The sequence below is a fragment of the Boleophthalmus pectinirostris genome, unplaced genomic scaffold, assembly GCF_026225935.1.
Source record: "Boleophthalmus pectinirostris isolate CB_2022bp ecotype Guang Dong unplaced genomic scaffold, ASM2622593v1 HiC_scaffold_18, whole genome shotgun sequence".
Taxonomy (NCBI): domain Eukaryota; kingdom Metazoa; phylum Chordata; class Actinopteri; order Gobiiformes; family Gobiidae; genus Boleophthalmus; species Boleophthalmus pectinirostris.
Window position 1 is genome coordinate 13352122 of NW_026571133.1, and position 19085 is coordinate 13371206.

General features: G+C 38.2%; 1 protein-coding gene across 4 annotated transcripts in view; it reads left to right on the forward strand.

The window, feature by feature from the left end:
• Nucleotides 1–3580, forward strand: part of atxn7l1 (ataxin 7-like 1) — a 44147-nt gene extending 40567 nt beyond the window's left edge. For all 4 annotated transcript variants that reach the window (XM_055153656.1, XM_055153658.1, XM_055153657.1 and 1 more), the window contains one exon: nt 122–3580. In XM_055153656.1, the coding sequence (XP_055009631.1) occupies nt 122–139 (18 nt within the window). In that variant the 3' untranslated portion in view covers nt 140–3580. The remainder of the gene's footprint in view (nt 1–121) is intronic.
• Nucleotides 3581–19085: the final 15505 nt, after the last annotated feature.

Genomic DNA, 19085 nt, shown 5'->3' on the forward strand with positions numbered 1-19085 from the left:
TAATATTGTCTGAATCTCAACAGAATAGGTAAAAAAGAAATCAATATTTTACAGACAAAACCTGTAGCTGTTGTGATTTACCACATACAAGTTGTTTGACATGTGCCCTCTGTGTTTTCAGGTCAAGATGCATCACTGACAGAAATCGACATCCTGGTTTGAATGTTTGACCTTTGAACTCACCACTCTCATGCAAAACCAATGGACCGCTATCCTGTTTCAAGTCTCTTTTTTTACATAATAAAAATGGATTCACTCACAGAGATAAACATTCTGGGATTTTCAACCACATGTAAACTGTTCTTCTAGCCTGGATACCTTTTGGATACATACATACAAACATGGAAAACTGTTGTTCACTCATTCAGAACTCTCTCATGTAGAAAGGGAATTTGCCTTGACTTTTTACACTAAGGCAGCCTCGGCACCACTGCTCAAAAACTCCAATGCAATCAGAGCGTTTCTGGTTGTCTGTGTACCACTTCAACCACTTCCTGTGTCTGGTCAGCTATAGAAGAAAATAATTTGTTTTTATGGTGTGCTGATTTGAAGGACCCTCTGACACAACTACTGTAGGATAGGACTGTGAACTGCAGCTATGCCACTTTGACAGCCCCTGGTCCCTTTGCTCGTTCATTTAAAGGAAGCAGCTTTGGTTGAGTTTTATCCAGCTCTTTCTCCATTTCTCTCCTTCTCTTTCTATCTCCCTCATCATTCTTTTTATCTTTTTTGGAAACTCCTGTTTATCTGTGTATAGAGAAACAGGGCAAGCTCTAGAGATACAAACTTATCTTTGCCTTTGTGTACCCAGCATGCCCGTGGTCAAAGTGCACTTACTCCTACTCTCCCTCCCTCTCTTTCTCTCTCCAGCTCTCTCTTTCTCCCTCCCTCTCTTCTCTCTCTCCCTTTCTCTTTCTCCTTCTCTTTTTCTCTCTCGTGCTCCATCTGCCTTCCTCCCTCTCTCTCTCCCACCCTCTCCCTCCATTCCTCTCGCTCTCTCTTTTGCGCTCTCTCCAGCCTCTGTCTCTTTTTCTCTCTTTCATCATGGACTCCACAGCAGCCTCCAGCAGTGCCACACAAGGGAAGATAACGTCTTTGTTACCGACTCACTCAATTTCAATATAGGAAGGAGATTGTTGATTTATTCCCTTCAGTCATTACTGCGAAAAACACAAATGTGTGTGCGTGTGTCAGGACTCGCATCCCAAGTGAACTAACGATGATACAGTCATGGATGTCATTTTGTAAAATAATTTATCATTGATTTATGTTTTTGTAACTGACCATTGATGTTTGAGACATTTTGAGCAAAAACTATTTCTATGGCATTTTGAAGAAATGTTGAAAGTATTATGAAAGTTCATATTGTTAAAATGTGTACATAGCTGTTTCTATTTTTGTATTTATTAATAATTGACCTTTTACTGGGACAAGCTTTGCCCTAATACCAGTTTTTTTATTTTGTCATATTAATATTCTGGTCTGGTTCCTCACAAGTACAAGAATATTTTGATTTGTGAATTTCATTATTTGACTGTTTGTAGAGTCCTTGGCAGGCATTTAGAGGTCTATAAATTAGAATGTAATTGAAAAGTCAATGCATGTCAACAGTTCAATTCAATGTGGAGCAAATATCGATTCCCAGTAATAGAAGAATAGAGTAGGAAAAACTTTACTCTGCAAAAATACTTAAGTAGCAATAGTAGTGGACATCCTCATTATACCTCTGCCAACTACACCAAAGTCAAATAACATGGCAATTTATGTATTTAAATAGCTGGTAATATGAATCACTCACCAGTTTCAATAACTTATTTTTAAAATAGAAATGCAGATTATGTTATGTTTCAACAATAATGAGATTTATTGACATGTGGATTAATAATATCTGATTATTGATCCACAACTTGACATAACTATAAACACATTGATGGGTTAAGATTGTGTTGCTGTATTCATCTTCTCCTGATACATTCTTTGGTATGACACATATCAGTCATATAATTTTGAGAAACCAGACCCCCATGTAAGGGCCCCACATTCCTGTTTGCCTGTGGTTTTCCCTTTATCCTTCCACTGTTCAGAGCTATACAATTATTTTGTAACTGTCCTAAACTTCCAAGACACACAAGTCTACTTCTATGTCTGCCAATATGATTTTATATTGACATAACTTTTTAAGCTAATCGACATTTAAAGGTGCATTGTCTAACTTTTTTGGTGGAGGGTCCAGCAAATGCTTTTCTTTGTGGAGTTATTGTTTTGTCTGGAATGTTTCACAGTATTTACACTTTCTATCTTCATGGAGACCAAACTAGACCAAGTTACAGGTCGGATCTTTGGAAAGGCAACTAGCTCACAGTCAGAATGCTTGTTTTTCTAGGTATTTTTTTGAGCTACAAAACCACCTGTACTTGAATAAATGTAAGGTAGAGTTGTTCCAGTCAGAGAACATTTCAGTCAGAGCAATGACATATCCAGAGAAAGAGGCAGGTGACAGACCCCCACCCAAAAAGTTACATAGTGCAACTTTAAGATTACAACATATAACAAGTGTTTAAATTGCCCAGTAATAACATTTTATATTTTTACGGTTTATGAAAAGTTCTTTTTTTACATTTATTTTTATCTGCCCCGTGTTTAAACAAATTTGTGTGTTCACTTAAAAGATAATCATGTATAAATTGGCTTACGGTAGCATAAAGCTGTGAAGGCTACACAGGTACTTGCCAACTGCTTTTCAATAGTGTTGAATAATGAATGAATTGTACATATTGGGTTGTGTTTTTCCATGTTTTCTAAGTGCTTCCCATGATGACACTTTATTGGTGTGTTAAATGTTTTAGATCTGTTTCTGGCCTATAGCTGACTTCAACTGTGGATACATACAGTACATGTTTACTTGGGTACTTGCATAATTGTGAGTGTATAAATACTTACTTGTACTACATTACTGGCAATGTTGTGTTATCACCAGTCTTCTTAGCCTGCTGCTATATGCCATGGATTAACTATAAAGGCCAACGAATACAATTGTTAGTTTATATTTCTGTTGGTTTAGTGCCTATAATGCTATGTTTAAGGCTTGCTGTCTTGATTTTTTAGAAAGATTTCTGCTTTGTACTTTGTTTTTACCTTTCTATGGGTCTTATGATGGTATTTCAAATGGATGTCCTAACATTACGTTTGATATGAATAGGAAGTTACAGCCTATCGCAGCTAAATGTCTAAAAGCTGTTGTATGTTGTTGTTGCTGTTGAATTTTGTGGAGGTATTAACATTTTCTAAAACCTTCCTTTTTGCACTTTGTCATAAATGCCCTGATCTTTAATCAAGTTCTATTTATATAAATATTTGAAATATACAAATCTTTATCTATATATTTGTAAAGGTATTTCAAGCTACTACAGTAAATGAGAAAAAGTATATTCTTTCGACACAGCCCCTCAGAGTTGTGCTGGTTTTTGCCTATGTGGTTCAAACTGTTGTCCCGCACAGCAGTTGGACCAAAATGAATTTCCCAAACAAGTGAACATTTGCTGTAAAATATTCAGACATTTATTAAAAGATTTCAAGTTGACTTTGTGTTTTTTGTAATTTTTCTTTTTGTTTCATTTTTAAACAACATCTTTTTTGTTCAAGGTTTGCTTAGAGTGAATATCCTGAGAATCTCAGCTTTGCTCTGAAGATGATCAAAGCTGGCAGCAAAAAGGAACAAGTCTTAAGTATATTCTTTATCCATTGAAAAGAGGTACAAGTAATCATTCATTTTAATGGTATTTTAGATTTTCTTTCCCTGTGTCTTGCACTGGTGGAGAGTCGGTATCGTCTTTACAGTCCTGGTCTGAATTTTAATCAGTGACTTGACTAAAGTCTGGACTGTAGTTGCTAACAAACTGTTGGAGTAAATATGTAATTGGTAAACACAGGACCACACAAAGTTAAGGGACAGCATGTCAATCAGTTGAATCAATTTTGATTTTAAATTTCATCAGCATGACCTTTCAGTGTCAACAGATACAAGTTAAACATGTTCAAAGCAGCTTTTACTGATAACAGTTATAATGGATAAATAATGAGTTATTCTTAATTACAGAAACATTGACTAAGCTGTTTGTTATAATTTGGTATTTTGGTTAAAATGATTATCCAATCCAGAAACATATCCAAAAACAGTGAGCCTCACATAACTCTCATCTGGGTCGCCACCAGTTTCAATGCTGAAATACTTCAAACCCCTGCACATAAAGTCAGTCATTACTCAGAGCTAGTGCAGCCTCTGCAGCTCAGGCAGGGAACTCTGGAGGTTCTGAGCTTTTACATGACCCATGGCCTGTCCATAAAAATAAAAAAAACATGTATGTGTCCTGTCCTCTGTCTGCAGGTTAAGGCAATGGTAACCCAGGATCATGAGTAACTTTTTAAAACAGTAAAAGGGCAGGGTGCATGTACATTAAAAAAAAACTGTCCTTATGACTGCAGAGAGGCAAGGGATGTTCTAATCTATATAGATTCTGAGCTCATATTCATTTTAATGTTTGCAGTCAAGTTACTTTGAAAAACAATCAGAAAAATTCAAGACACCTAAAGTGGATTACATTGCATAATTTATTGCCAAGGAAACTGATACTCGTGTACTAATCAATAAAGCCAGTACTGAATACTCATTTCCAGAAGTAACAAAACTGAAAGAAACAATCTCAAAAAGGTTTCATATTTTCTGACATTTTTTTCATGGTTTTGATTAATATCAGAACAGAATAAGAGCATGGTAAGGTGTAAGTCTCTACAGGTATTTTGTGCTGAAAATGACATTGTCTTGTATCGTATTGTAATGGACTTATATATTATTATTGTGGTATTGAAATCAAGTATTGAGCATTTTCCTTTTCATATTTATTGTGGATGTTATTTTTGCTACTACGGTGGTCCTTGGATGATATGTAGCTGTCAATGTGTGCCATTTGCGCCTTCACCGTCCACCATTCACTCACCTACAACATATACTTGGGCAAAGAAGGTGTCAAAGAAGTATCTAATCTGTGTACATGATGACAGCACTGGTCAGCTAGAATTCAACCATCAACCTTAAAATGATAAGAAAACCACACTACTGTCACTGTCACAGTCGGACAACCTAAAGGGCCACTGCATAACTTTTTTAGTGTAGCATTGGCCCACTCCTTGTTGCTCCATGGAGATGTTAGTGCAACAAATAGGTAATGAAATCTTTACAAACAGTTGAGCTCTTACAGTTTTAAAATGGTATTACAAGCACAGCTGAACCTGGTTTGTTAGTGTCTTAACCTGCAAATGGAAGACACATATGAGATTTTGTTACTGTCAGTATATTTTTACAGACCATGTCTCGTGAAAGCTCAGAACCTCCAGAATTCACACACAGAGCTGCAGAGGCATGAGAGTGATGATTGGCTGCAGTTTAGGTAGTGACTATTCAGATCAGAGAGAGGCATTTTAGGTTTAAATCGACTATCTTTAAGCATTGAAACTGGCAACCCAACTGAGAGCCGCATTCCGCTTTGAGGTCATGAGAACAAAATCACCAAATTATAATGCAAAACCTTGTCTATCAAGTCCAGTGTTTTTGTAAATAGGAATAGATCAGGATCAGAAGTGTTACCAGTAAAGGCCATGTTATTTTATATTCAAAATCTTACATAGGGTCCCTTTAATACATTACTGTGGAAATTTCAGACAATATAACACCCCCATAGAGATAAGCAGATGGCCTAATCATCACCAGAAAAGTTCCACAGTGCACCTTTAAACACACAAGTTTTTTTCAAATATGAGACCAACTGCCATCTGATAGACCTGACATTGTTGACATACAGTGTACATACAGTGCAGACATCTATGCCAAGTAGTAGTAGTGTGCCGTGTTTACATGTGCAGATGGCTTTAGCATCCGTTACTGCTCTCCAGATGAAACTCTACATCCAATTAGATTTATCTGCGCATGACATCCAGCAGACTCCTCCACTGCTGTCTCTCCCTCTTGGCTTCATCTTTGCTTTTCTATTTTAATGGTCTAAAAATGACTAAGAAACACATGTCCAGCAACACTGACATCTTGTGGTCATTTGCTTCTAGCACGACCCAAATCTACTCACCAAAACGTCAGATGGAGAGCTTTGCATCCTGTTGTTGAAATGATCTAATTTAGAGTTCATTTATTCACATTCGCCCGCTGTGAGCAGTAATTACAACACGCATTTGTCTTCTGAAACCATATTTGCATGAGCTCTGACTTCAAGCATTTTCAGTAGAGGCTGATTAGCAGTTTTACAAGTCAAATAAAAACTATAGGAATCAACAAATATGCTTCAAAGCCAGTGATAGAAAGTAAAAAAAATTACAAATACTAACTACAAATTGTAATCATAGCTACATTTAAAATAATCTGAGTTACAGAGTATAGTAGAAGTATCAGTTATCTCAAAACATGGCTGTCTCACCTCTGTCTCTCCTCCTCTCTGTACCTTCAGACACACAGCAGCACCTCAAAGCACGCTCTGATTGGCCAGAGCTCACAGAATATGCCAATTGTGGTTTAAAACAACTTAAAGGTGCACTGTGCAACTTTTCTGGTGAAGGGTCTGCCACCTACTTGTTTCCATGGAGATGGTATTGCTTTGCCTGGACTGTTCCATCGTATGACATATCCATCTATCATCTGTCCATTCATTAGGGTGTTTCTCTTGCTCAAAGCTAACACAGTTCTCACCTATCACAAAATAGGCACAAGTCTCCACAGATCTGAATTGTAATGTAGATAAAGCAATAACATTTCCATGGAGAATTCAGATGGCTGACCGTCTACTAGAAATGTTACGCTATGCACCTTTAACTTTATTAATATTGTGTGTCTGACTACTTTTTTCATGTGTACTTTAAACTTTTATTGAAGAGATATTTTGACAGCAGTACTTGTGCTTCTAATTAAGTATCCATGTAAATGTATTTTACTGGAGAACACATTTTCAGTACTATTTTCAACACTGAAAAGGTCCCGTATTCACCCTCAAAACACACTTCATACACCGGCATCTAGAGACACAAGTGTTTTGCTCAAGGACAAAACACAGTTAGAATAAACCTGCCAAACTTTGAAATGTTGGAGCACCACACACAGTCACCTCTGCCCCTGTTCATACCTACACACTGCCAGTGTCAAGTGTCTTGCCCAAGGGCACACTGACACTTCAGGAACGGTTCAAACCACCAGCCCTCAAGTTAATTTATACAATCATTAGAAATCTGTAGCCTCCAGTTGTTTGTTCTTCACTCTCCACCACTCAAGATGTAATCAATTAAATCAGTGTCTTAAAGGTGCACTTTGTAACTTTTTCAGGTGTCCGCTGCCTGCTTGTCTCCATGGAAGCTAGAGCTTTGTCTGGATTGTTCTACACTATGGAATCAAACTTATCTATTTTTGAGAAGACAATCAAGTAATCATGCCACTAGACCAAGTTACAGGTCATTTCTGTGGAGAGGCGACCTTACTTTAGCAATAAAAACACTTGAAATTCTATAAATATGAGACGGATAAGAGTAATGCTAGAATATGGAGATTTCAGGTGATCCCTTACCAGAAAAGTTACATAATGCACCTTTTAATGAGCTGCAGAAGGAGTTCATGTCAAGTCCATGTGTTCTGAGATGCATTTTAAATATACTGTAAATACTTTGAATGTTAAACTATGTGGCAACAGAAATATTTGTCACATTGGTGAATCATGCATTAATAGTTAAAATCTAAAGTTTGTGCAGAGTTAGGGATGTAACCATGAAATTGACAATACAGTAATTATTTCTCTGAATTCACTATTGGAGATCAGGTAAAGTAATATTTCACAAAAACAAACAAGTAGCCTAACTGTTGTTTCTATTATCCTACTCAATGCTTTCCTTAAATGACAAGACCCATTAAATAACTTTGAAAAAAAAAATATTACTTGCATAAACAAATTATTCTTTCACAAAGTGTCCAAATGTGTCACTAGGTGGTATGATAAATGCAGCGTGCATGTAATTGTGAAGATAAAAGCTCTTGGTCACATCCATGAATGCCCGTAGGTTCTCCCCCCATTGCAAACAGCATTCTTATGATAATGGAATAATGCTGGTGCTTTAGTTAATTGTGCATAGCCGATAGTAGTGGGCACCTTTTGTTGGGAGCTCTCGTGCGCCTAAAGGAAAGGGCTGGCAGGGATTAAACTCAATGCACAACTTCTAGTCTGGCCAAAAAAAAAAAAAAAAAAAAAAAAAAAAAAGAAAAAAAGAGAAAAAAGTGTTTCATTCAGTTTGCATTTATTTCTTTAAGTCTCTACTCGTCTCCCTCAAGGGTGAATCTGCACATTTTTGACAGTTTTGGCACTTGATCGTGTAAATCTTAAGTTCTTATTTGCTTACATGAGGTTGTATAATTAGTTTGAGCATGCATAACAATCAGGTTATAGCCGAAGTAAATAATAAACATAATAAGCTTATATTTTATATTGTATGCACTCTACTATGGGATAGGCCTAAACAAGCGTTGGCTCCAGCTTTTAATTTACAATAATAAACGATACAGGTATAAGTTATAACAATGACACATGTCTATTCCATTTCCAGCTTAATGGCAGCAGAGGACTTCAGTTTAACTCAGGTGCAATAGTTCATGTTGGAGCAGCTGTGTCCAATGGGCCAATAAGGTCTTAGTAATAACGTGATACCACAGCGCGCTGACTCTGGAGGCGCCATTAATGTTGTCACTGGTGAGTATCACACGATTTGCCTGATTCTTTTAGAAAAATTAACATACTTTTATCACTTTTATCACAAATTACTTTTATTTTCACTTATAGCATTAATTACCAAACGGTCAGATACATAAAAGGTATTCTGAACATCAATACTGTAACTTTTAGCTAAAGCTAGCACGGCTGCCAGGATGGTCTGCCCACAGGTGCACGCTCTGTACGCACGGTCTCTGTCAGTCTCTTGTGGACTGTAGGCTAAATCCTAAGGCAATTTCATTTACAACTAACATTTGGCAACACGTCGTTTCTTCATTATTACATAGTTAAGTTTTTGAATTGATTCTAAATTGGTTTATTTATTAATGAACACTGCGTATCACGCGTTAGGAAAAAAAAAATCTGTGCCAATTAGCAGTTTAGCTAACGCTCATTTCCCCCAAAATCCTCTATTGTGTCAGTTTACGCAGCCAAAATGTAAGCGGATCATTATTTATGTAGTCTCCTTTTTTCTACAAAGATTATCCATGGGTCTCACCTTTCTTTCTACCAATATACTCTGGATTATAGCCATTCTGAGCCATACCCCATAAACTAACTTTTTCATAACTTTTAGGTTTATTTTCTTTAGGATTATTTGTTGCTGGCGGAACCAGGTGTTTTGTATTGGGTTTAAGGAGGTTATATTGAATTAAAAATACACAAAACGCGCCCCTGTCGCTTTTTATGTCTCCACTTCATTTTGTTGTATGGTTGTTTTTAGTTGACTAATGGGTTTGGCAAGACGGCTGCTGGATAGATGCATTTGCTAATACGTGTGGTTTGGGATAATACTCCCTTACTGAAGTATTTCCTCCTTTGAGCTACTGCTTTTCCCATATTGGCGTGCGTATATTGTTTGCACCTCACTTTAAGTCATTCGATTTGAGTGGCATTTGCTGATCAATGATCGTATTCATAATTTAAATATGTAATGTTAAATCTGGCTCTATATGGCAACATGTGACTGACATGGATTGGATGGCACCATTTTAAGCCGTATTTGAGTGTTACTTATACATTTGGCATTCACGGTTCCATAATTACTCTTTCTGTGCATCAGCATCTCTTTAGTTTGAGCGTTCGGTGCTGTCCAGGCCTGTTCCATTATGCGTCGTGGACACTTGAGTCCCGTGTACCTCAAGCGTGTGCGTTTTGGGGGCTAAATCGACGCGACTGGCGTGGCTATAAATACATGAACGTGATATTGTTTCGCTTTTATTTGATTAACCTCCTGATTTCCTCCCTTCTTGTATGTTTTCGTGTTTGTTAGCTTTCAATTTCTTGCTGAAACCAGACGTAAAGCGTGCACCTTTGCGCAGAGACTAGTTCAATGCTGAGAGGATCCACTGGGTGCACAAAGGCAGCCACTCGCAGAGGAACTTGTTCAGAGTGGACCGGGGACGCTGCGAGGCGAGATAAACAATCTCCGGACTCGTGGCCACGATCGCACGTCTTTGCCCTTCAAACAAACGACTGAAATATCTATCCAACAAATACAAGGTAGGGCTCTGTTTTAGTGCGTTTGAGAGAGGCTGAGTGGCTGTGGAGCGGCGAAACCTCCTTCGCTTTGGCTTTGCGAGCGTGGTTGTTTTGCAGAAAATGGCGTCATCGCCCTCTTGTTTCAGCCTGGCCGCTATGGGGAAACGACTACTTTCAGAGACTTATATCAGCCTCTATGTCCTTCGTTGGCCTCATCGGTGATAAAACTGAGTACAGGGGTGTGTTATTGATCATATTAGATGATAAAAAGGACACAGTGTCCGTGGATTCACCCAAGAGAAGGACGCGCAAAGATGGAAGGGTCACCGGTTCTGTGCGCCAAGCTGTTTCTTGGAAATAGTGGCACGGATCCGCAAAACGCAGCGTTTTACATCTATGATAACACCATCCTCATGGGCTCATGTCTTATCCAAATGACCAGTGATGGTTTAGTGTTGTCACCGAGGTAGTGATGAGCGGGTTTATAGGTGTGGAGCACCTTGTCTTCGTATTTATTTTATCCGGGTTAGCTCGTTTTTACGCCGTACTCTCCTGGCATGCTGCGAACGTTTTCGAGGGGCCTCTCTTTAACGACATGAAAGGTGCATTTTGTACTTCGCTTTTCTTTGATCAAGCTAAGCTGCCCCCTTTGTGGCTCAAAATAGTGGCGTTTTTAGGCTGACAATATAACCGTGTAAAAGGAGATTTTGGGGGATAATGGAGGCAATGCAAATTGTGCCATGAGAACAGCGAATGCCCTGCGCTCTGGCTCGCTTGTCGCCAGATGAGGACAGCTTGAATAATAGAGATAAAAAGTCTTTTGGGTGAACCACATAGTTTGCACAAAACTGGGGAAGTCCAGCGCTGCGCAATGGTTGTGCCTGTACTGCTGCTTTGCGCAGAGCACCGTGGCAGCTGCTGTAACCGCCGTCACCGTGTCACCCTGATATTTTGTGTGTGTGTTGGCCAACCTTTTGTAAATACTTTGGGACTATTGGATAAAAGAGCACAATAGTATTCATGCCGGCCCATTATGGCCTGTGAATGCAGCCCTGAGTCCCACTCGGGCTGTCCTGTCTTTCCCCGTCAGCTACGTGCATGCGTCCTAGGTCTGGCCACCACTCATCCACCATAGCGAGGCCACTCCGCTTCCTATACGCTCCGTGGTTCCTGCTGTGGCCAAAACACGAGCACTCCTTGTGAGCCACTGTCAAAACTACGATCCATCCAAATACAGTACATATGACCAGTCCACAAATTCACATTACATCGTTCACTTCAGGCACATTTTTGTTAAGTTTTCTGAGTTATGCAATCGCATCCCCGTAGAGCGAACTGCTCATCCGCCTAGATGCTCGTCACCAATGGACGAATTGATATCTTTACATGGAATTTCGAGGATGGGAGCAGTCCCGGAGGTGATGGGGCTGAATTTAGAAGATCTGTCATTTACAAATCACCCAGTGCCATTTGCGTCACAGCCCACGGCCTCGCACGCCCATGGGGGGCGATGGAGTTGCGAGCGGAGACCGTGTGTGACGCTGCCCCAGCTGAAAGGAGCCAATAGACGCGGATCCGGGCGGCAACAATCACCGTGCGCTTCCCCTCTCCTCAGCTCCGAATCATAACTGCTGCCAACGCGGAAGATCTCTGGGTTGTTTCGGAACAAGCATTGTTCGCCACTCTCGGAGTGCGTAAGTGGATGCGTGCACACTGGTTAGACCGCGTCCAGGGCTCGACAGGCCAGTGCAGGGCTGTTCTCTGCTCCGCTCTTCCCTCGTGGTGCGTGGTGCATGTGGCTAATGGCTCATGTGTGGATAAATGCCTCCCGCTTTTACATGATCGCTTAGATCAGTTTGAAGAAACGGAAGCACGTTTCGTGTCTCATCCATGGTGCGCTACGCGTCTCTGGTTTGAGTTGTCTCTACCGAGCGTTTATTCGAACACGTTATTTGTTGGTGTTGTGCGTTTGGACGCTGCGCAAGGCTCATCCACGAGAGCTCAGAGCTCATTGACGAGACAGACAGAGGTGCTGTCAGTATTCAATCAGCTCGCGCTGTCACTGAAATCACTCGCCAAGCACGTGGTATATGAGAACAGAGGAGCAGATCTGTTGAGTTATGTTATGGAATTTAGCGCAATATCAGTATTGTGACCAATTGTTAAGTATAGAGAAATGACTAATTCTGTCATTAAATAGCATCACGTTTTAAGAACGCGCACTTTATAGGCCATTGTTTTTTATACCTAAAATTGCACTATGTAACATTTGTTTGTGATCTGTCTGCCTCCTGCTTGTCTCCAAGAAGTTGTTGCGTGGAATATTCTACAGTATGGCATTACTTGGATATATTGAATACCATTTGTTTTATTCAAATACATGTGCTGTTGTGGTAACAGTGGCTCTGTGGTTAAAGGACTCGTTTACCAATCCAGAGTGGGAGGATCAATTCCCACTTGGACCAAGGTGTTTTTGAGAGAGTGATTGTTGGTGCTCAAGGGGCGGATGGCACAGATTGGCAGTTTACCATACATCACTCTGCCCCGGGGCATCTGTGGCTAAAGACAAAGCATATACCACCAGTGTGGAGTGAACGGATAATGACCACAGTGTAGCACTTTGAGAGGCTTCAAAAACATGTAAAGCATTATTGTTATTATTCTATTTATTATGTATTCTTACTGCTAGCAGGGTCACCGGCATCACTTGCTTGTCTCCTTGGAGATGGGTAAATATAATGCCATATGCTAAAATGTGACATAGTGCACCCTTTCTATTAAAACTTTTGAAAGAGTCGAATTTGGCGATGAGTTAAATTGTGAAATCTTAATAAATGTCATTTCCTAAACATTTTTTTTAAAATCACACAGCTAGTATTGTTGTTAAATCTAAACGAGACAGGAAGAATGTATTTTTTGTAATTATTTTTTGTAAGACCATAATCTCATCGCAAACACCTCCAACTCTTTGGACTGACAGAAAGTGCTGCTTAGCTAGTAGTTGTCACCCAAGCCATAATTTGATTCACTTCAGCAGAGTTGCAAAGAAAAAAGGCCTTGGGTCCCATCCTTATGCTCATCCATTACATTATTCATTGAGCCCATGTTAGCACAGGTAGCTATTAGAGCTCCATGTAGTTGCTCATTAGTGGGCAGTTTGTTTGTTGTGGATCATAGTAATTCAGGTCACAAGTTTGTCCATTGATGTTTCCATGTCAGACAGTGGTGAAGATTCAAGTGTATAGGTAAACATCATAATCTTATGGCTCAATATGCCTGTCACGGTTAAAAAAACAAACAAACCAAAAACAATATATTGCAATAATAAAACAATAATATTGAAACTAATTTTTGCTACTGACACAAAACCTAAGAGCAGATTAAACCACAAAACCTCTAAAATGTGTAATTGTACAATATTGTTAAAAATCATGAGCAGAATGAGCAGAAACACTTCAGTACTTAGTTTACATCTGTAATGAGTCATGCAAGTATGACAAGTATTTCCCAGCAATCCAGAGAAAGTCCTCATGATAAATATTTACCCCCAAAAATATTGTACTGCATTAAATGATACGTTGATATAGTATTTATTGTGACAGACCTACTGCTCGCATAATCTCACTACACAGACCTTGCCGCTCTTTACCAGTACAATACAATGTAAACCATAGTAGATTGATTTTAATTATATTCAGTCGATTATTGCTGCTAGTTATCATCATGTGCAGGTTCCAGCTTGCATTATCAAAGCACTTCTTACTTAAGTGCTGTTGACCACTGTAGTTTGAATGGACATTGTACTCCACATGTCCAGGCAAAAAGATTAGTTTCACTGGTGGAACAGGTGAAAACTATTACGTCAGAGAATATCTTTATGTTTCATGGAGCTGGCTGTAGTCATTTCATTTAGTAACTATACTTAGGGTTGTACAGTGTTTTACAGTGATGGGCTAGTTACCATTAAGTTCTAAAGATACAGGTTTTAGCACAGCCCCGGGACCCACAACTTATCGAAACAAGAACAAAAGTACAGTAACTGTCAAACAACACAACATACATGGTATCTTAAGTAAAAAAACAAAACAAAGCATTTTCTCCCTCAATGTTAATTAGTGTTAGATATTGAAGTGTGAGTTAATTAACATAGTTGCTGCTTGTCGTTGACATACTGATATTGACATATTCTTGGCATCATAATTTGTAAATAGGGTTAGGTATTTATAGGTGATCTCACTTCAGCCTTCAGTCATAGTTTTATGTTACATCTTTGTATCACTCTATTCATAAAATAAATAAACTAAATACATAAACTACTACTACTACTACTACTACTACTACTACTACTACTACTACTACTACTACTACTACTACTAATGTAAACAAAAAGAATACCAACATACTATTTACACAAAATAAAAGTTATTTTTGAATAGGACATAATTAAAAAAGAAATAAGAGACAGCACCCTGAGTAATGGTCGTTTATTGCTTTCATTGACCTGCATTTACGAATCTAGCATGTTTAATATGGAAGTAGCACACCTCCGTAGCAGCAGAAGGTGGTCTATGCTCTGGGGATCTTGGTCAGCTCATAATGCTGGGGTCTTCTCTGTGGTCCTCTTCTATCATGTCTGTGTTCAGCAGTTAGCATTTAATTTTGTAATACTGAATTTCACTTTGAGAGGAAAACACTGTTTTAGTCCTGTCTTCTTGACCCTTTGACCTTTGACCCACATAATTCTATGTAATCTTTCATAAACATCCATATAGAGGAAAGCAACTAAAGAAGAACTAAAATACCAAACAGGAGGGATTATTTATGACATATTTTCACATATTACTGTGAAAGAAGACATTTTTGGTCATTTTAAACCTGTATTTGTTTAATTAGAAGTTACAGAGTAAATTACAAATCCCTGTTGTTTCAGTCCAAAGCTACATCACTGCTGTCTCTTCACCTTGCATTACCTGCTCTGATTGGCCAGACCTCAAAGAATTTACATATTGCTGTTTAAAACACCTTAGTTTATCTTTAAACTATAATAAACCAAGTTTTGTATAAATCTAGACTGCTACTGAAATTTTTTAAGAAGTAATTTTGAGTAGCACAAATTTGACCCACATAGTTCATGTGAGTATAATTTTAGCCATGTAACTACACTTTTACTTGAGTAAATTTTTTTAGTACTCTTTCCACTACTTTTATTGGTTATTGTAATTGGATTAGAAGTGCATACACATCCAAGTAAATGACTGTACACTTTAAGGAAGGAACATGAATTTAACATTAACATGAGCGTAAAATAAATGGATGCAGTGGGTAGATGGAGGCGAATTCTTAAAATGCCCCAAAAGGAAACACTATTTACACATATATTTTTTAAAAATATGAAACTTCTGAAAGTAAATCATTGTACTTAACATTAATAGCTACAAAGAAAATACAATAATTGCTGAAAAAGCACAATTGTTGTTAGGGCTGTAGAAACGTGTTTTCCATAGAGCTTGTGGTAATTTGTTTAATTTAGTCAACTTTATTTTGGTTGCTTTTTACTTGTTACATAAATCTCCTTGATTAATAAGTTTGTAGTAAACGTATTTTGTACATGAACTCTTGTTGTAGTTACACTCATCTATGATGCTGTATCATAACTTGTCCTGCTTGTACTATGCTGTATTATTAACACAACAGATACATTTTAGTCATAAGTTAGTTACTGCTAGTTAATTGGTTTATATTATATTATTACTTGATATGTTTTATTACAGGATAATCCTGTGACATCTGAATGGTCAATCAACTTTATACAGCTGTGAGGAAACGCGGTGAAAAAAACGAAAGTATGAACTTAAACATTGTCGCCCTCTAGTGGCCTTTTAATAGAATTAGAAAGGTATCAGAGTCTCCGCGGGAATTCCAACACATTGCCTTATTATTAATGGGTTTCATCTTCCTGTGAAATTCTGAGGACGTTTGCCCATTCAGAAGATAAAATATTGTGGTTTGGCTTGAGAATGATATTGAAAATATTCCATAATTCTGAAACCCATGGATAAAAATCCTTTGAGCTATGAGCATGAGCTATTGTTATTATTTTATTTTAAGCTCCATATTATTCAAAGCATGTTGAGGAGAAGAGTCACATCCACTGTCGGTAATTGTATCATCCATTTACTAAATATTAGTTGCCCAAGGAAGGCAGTTGATTTAGTTCATTACTTTTGAGAAGTATGTTCATTTCATCAGACATGCTGTTTGAAATACTGAAATTCATGATATACCCCAGTCGTGTTGGGTTGTGAGAAATGAAATGATGTGAAACAGGAGGTTTTTAATATAAAACAAATCCTGTTTTTCTCTGAAAATGACTTGTTGCGTGCAGAGACTCTGAATAGCAAGTTTGTTTAACTCTGATTGTATTTTTATCATGAGAGACTGCAGCTGCACCTTGGCAAACTGTCACTAACGTGCAGTCTCATGGAGTACTACTGTCTGACTCAGTGGAGCTGTGTCCTCACATTTGACTCCTCATATTAAGTTTTGTTTCTTATTTTGATTTAAGCCTTTTGCTTGGGTGAATTAGTCTGATGGTGGCACTAGAGATGGGCTTCATGTGTAGGCCTGTCACGAGAACACCTTTTGAAGCACAATATATTGCTACAGGGAAATATAACAAAAAATGATATATTGAAACTACTTTATAGCTTTGACAAAAAACAATCAATAAAGGAGGATAATTCCAGTAAACAATTTTAAATAGACAGTATAACTTAAAGGTGCACCATGTAACTTTTTTATTTGGGCTGCTTGTTTCTATGGATATTTCATTACTCTGCCTGGAATGTTCCACAGTATGACATTAAACGGCTCTACCTTACATTTATTCAATTACAGGTGGTTTTATAGCGCAAAAATACCTAGAAAAACAAGCAGGGTTGCCTCTCCGCAGATCTGACATGCAGCTTGGTCTGTTTTGAACTCCATAAAGGAGTTAGAAAGGTTTAATACCATACTGTGAAACATTCCAGATGAAGCAATAACATTTCCATGGAGAAAAGCATTTGACAGACCCTCCAACATAAACGCATGAACTGCAGCAATAAATAGCAGAATGAACCAACGATTAGCCATGAAAGTGTATTACAAACAAAAATCTCCTCATGATTGCAAAGAAGATGTACACACGATAAATACTGAGCCCCAAAATATATTGTTCCAGTTTACCTGTATTGAACGATAAGTCAATATAGTAATTATCGTGACAGGCCTTCTCACGTGCAGTGTTTTTGCAGGTGTGTTGAGGTGAGCTGGTAGTGTACTCCCCTTAGCACCATGGTGAGGTCTCATAAGTCTCCAGGGAGGAAGAGCTGTCCCTCTGTCCTCCGCAGACAGGTACAAAACCATGTCATGTGGTCCCTCATTACTACAATGTGAACTTGTACTTTGAGTTGTTGTTTGTACTCATCCTGCATGTATTGTATTCAGTATTTGTATTTCTGTACTTTGTGATGTATTTTGGTGAGATTTACACAGTGAATAAACATAATGCTTGCTTGTTGTTTTAAGTTGAAGTACTGCACCAGGAATGCCCCAGAGTTAAAGATTTGTTCTAGTGCTGCGCTTGCGAGTAAACACATTCTACCCTTTATTGTTTACATTTTTTTCAGTATTAGTGTTTGTTTTTACTGTGTTTGTGATTCCTTTTTCAGTGGCCTCCAAATGGTGGATAAGGTCCGCTGTTGTGTGTCACATTGTCAATAAAAAAGTAAAGTCTCAACACGTAACTGACCAATTTCCATACCACAATCAAAATAAAATACATGACTTTTCAGACAATTTAATGTAAATAAACACAATCAGATTAAGACCATATAAAGTTATTCAGTAGTAATACTGTTTCAAATCTGGGTATCAATTATAATGGCAACCCTAGTGACAGCTTCCTTATGGGCCACTCAACTGTAGGGCAGTGGAGTCATCTGTGCCCCCTCCAGGGCAGCAGGGGCACTACGTAAGAGAAAAAGAAATAGATAAATGAGATAAATGCTGTCACTGAGAACAGTCCAGAAGTGAGCTCTGTACACACAACAGACACTAAATCATGTCCCTGTCCGAGTTTGGCTGAGACCCTCTTCTCCCGCTGCTGCAGGCGACTGTGTTACAAGGTTAATTTGGCCCTTTAGAAGCTCCACACAGTGACACATCTCAAACCACAGGACTTTTTAAGTCAAAAACGTGCAATGCTCTGAAATAGGAAGAACGATGTGAAAAACAAAGAGTATGCTCTAGTTTTCAATGCTGGTTTCATTTTCACATTTGAACTTAATTTTAATCACATGTGTCTGTGACCTCATAACCGTAGCATCACTAGAGGTCACTAACCCAAGAGGTCAATATAATATTATATCCAATTTTCCACAAATGCCATTTTTGTAATCTCACTAATTAAACAGCACTAAGATGTTTCAAACACAACATTTTGACCATTTGACAAACACACCCACATACTTCCCGTCACTTTCTGTCAGCAATATTTGGATTTAAAATACAACAAAATTATCAACCTCAATACATTTCTCGAAGGGACAAATTAAACAGGTAAGATACAGAAATAAATAAACTCTTAAAGTTCTTAGCACCAAACAAACACACTCTTGCTTCCTAATCCACTATTGGAGCGACCACTGATCTGTTGTAACTGCTTTAATGATTTCATTTTGATTTAATGTTCTAACTTTGTTCTGTTTTTGATCCAACAGAGTGACAGTGATCTGATGGACATGGAGACAGATGTGA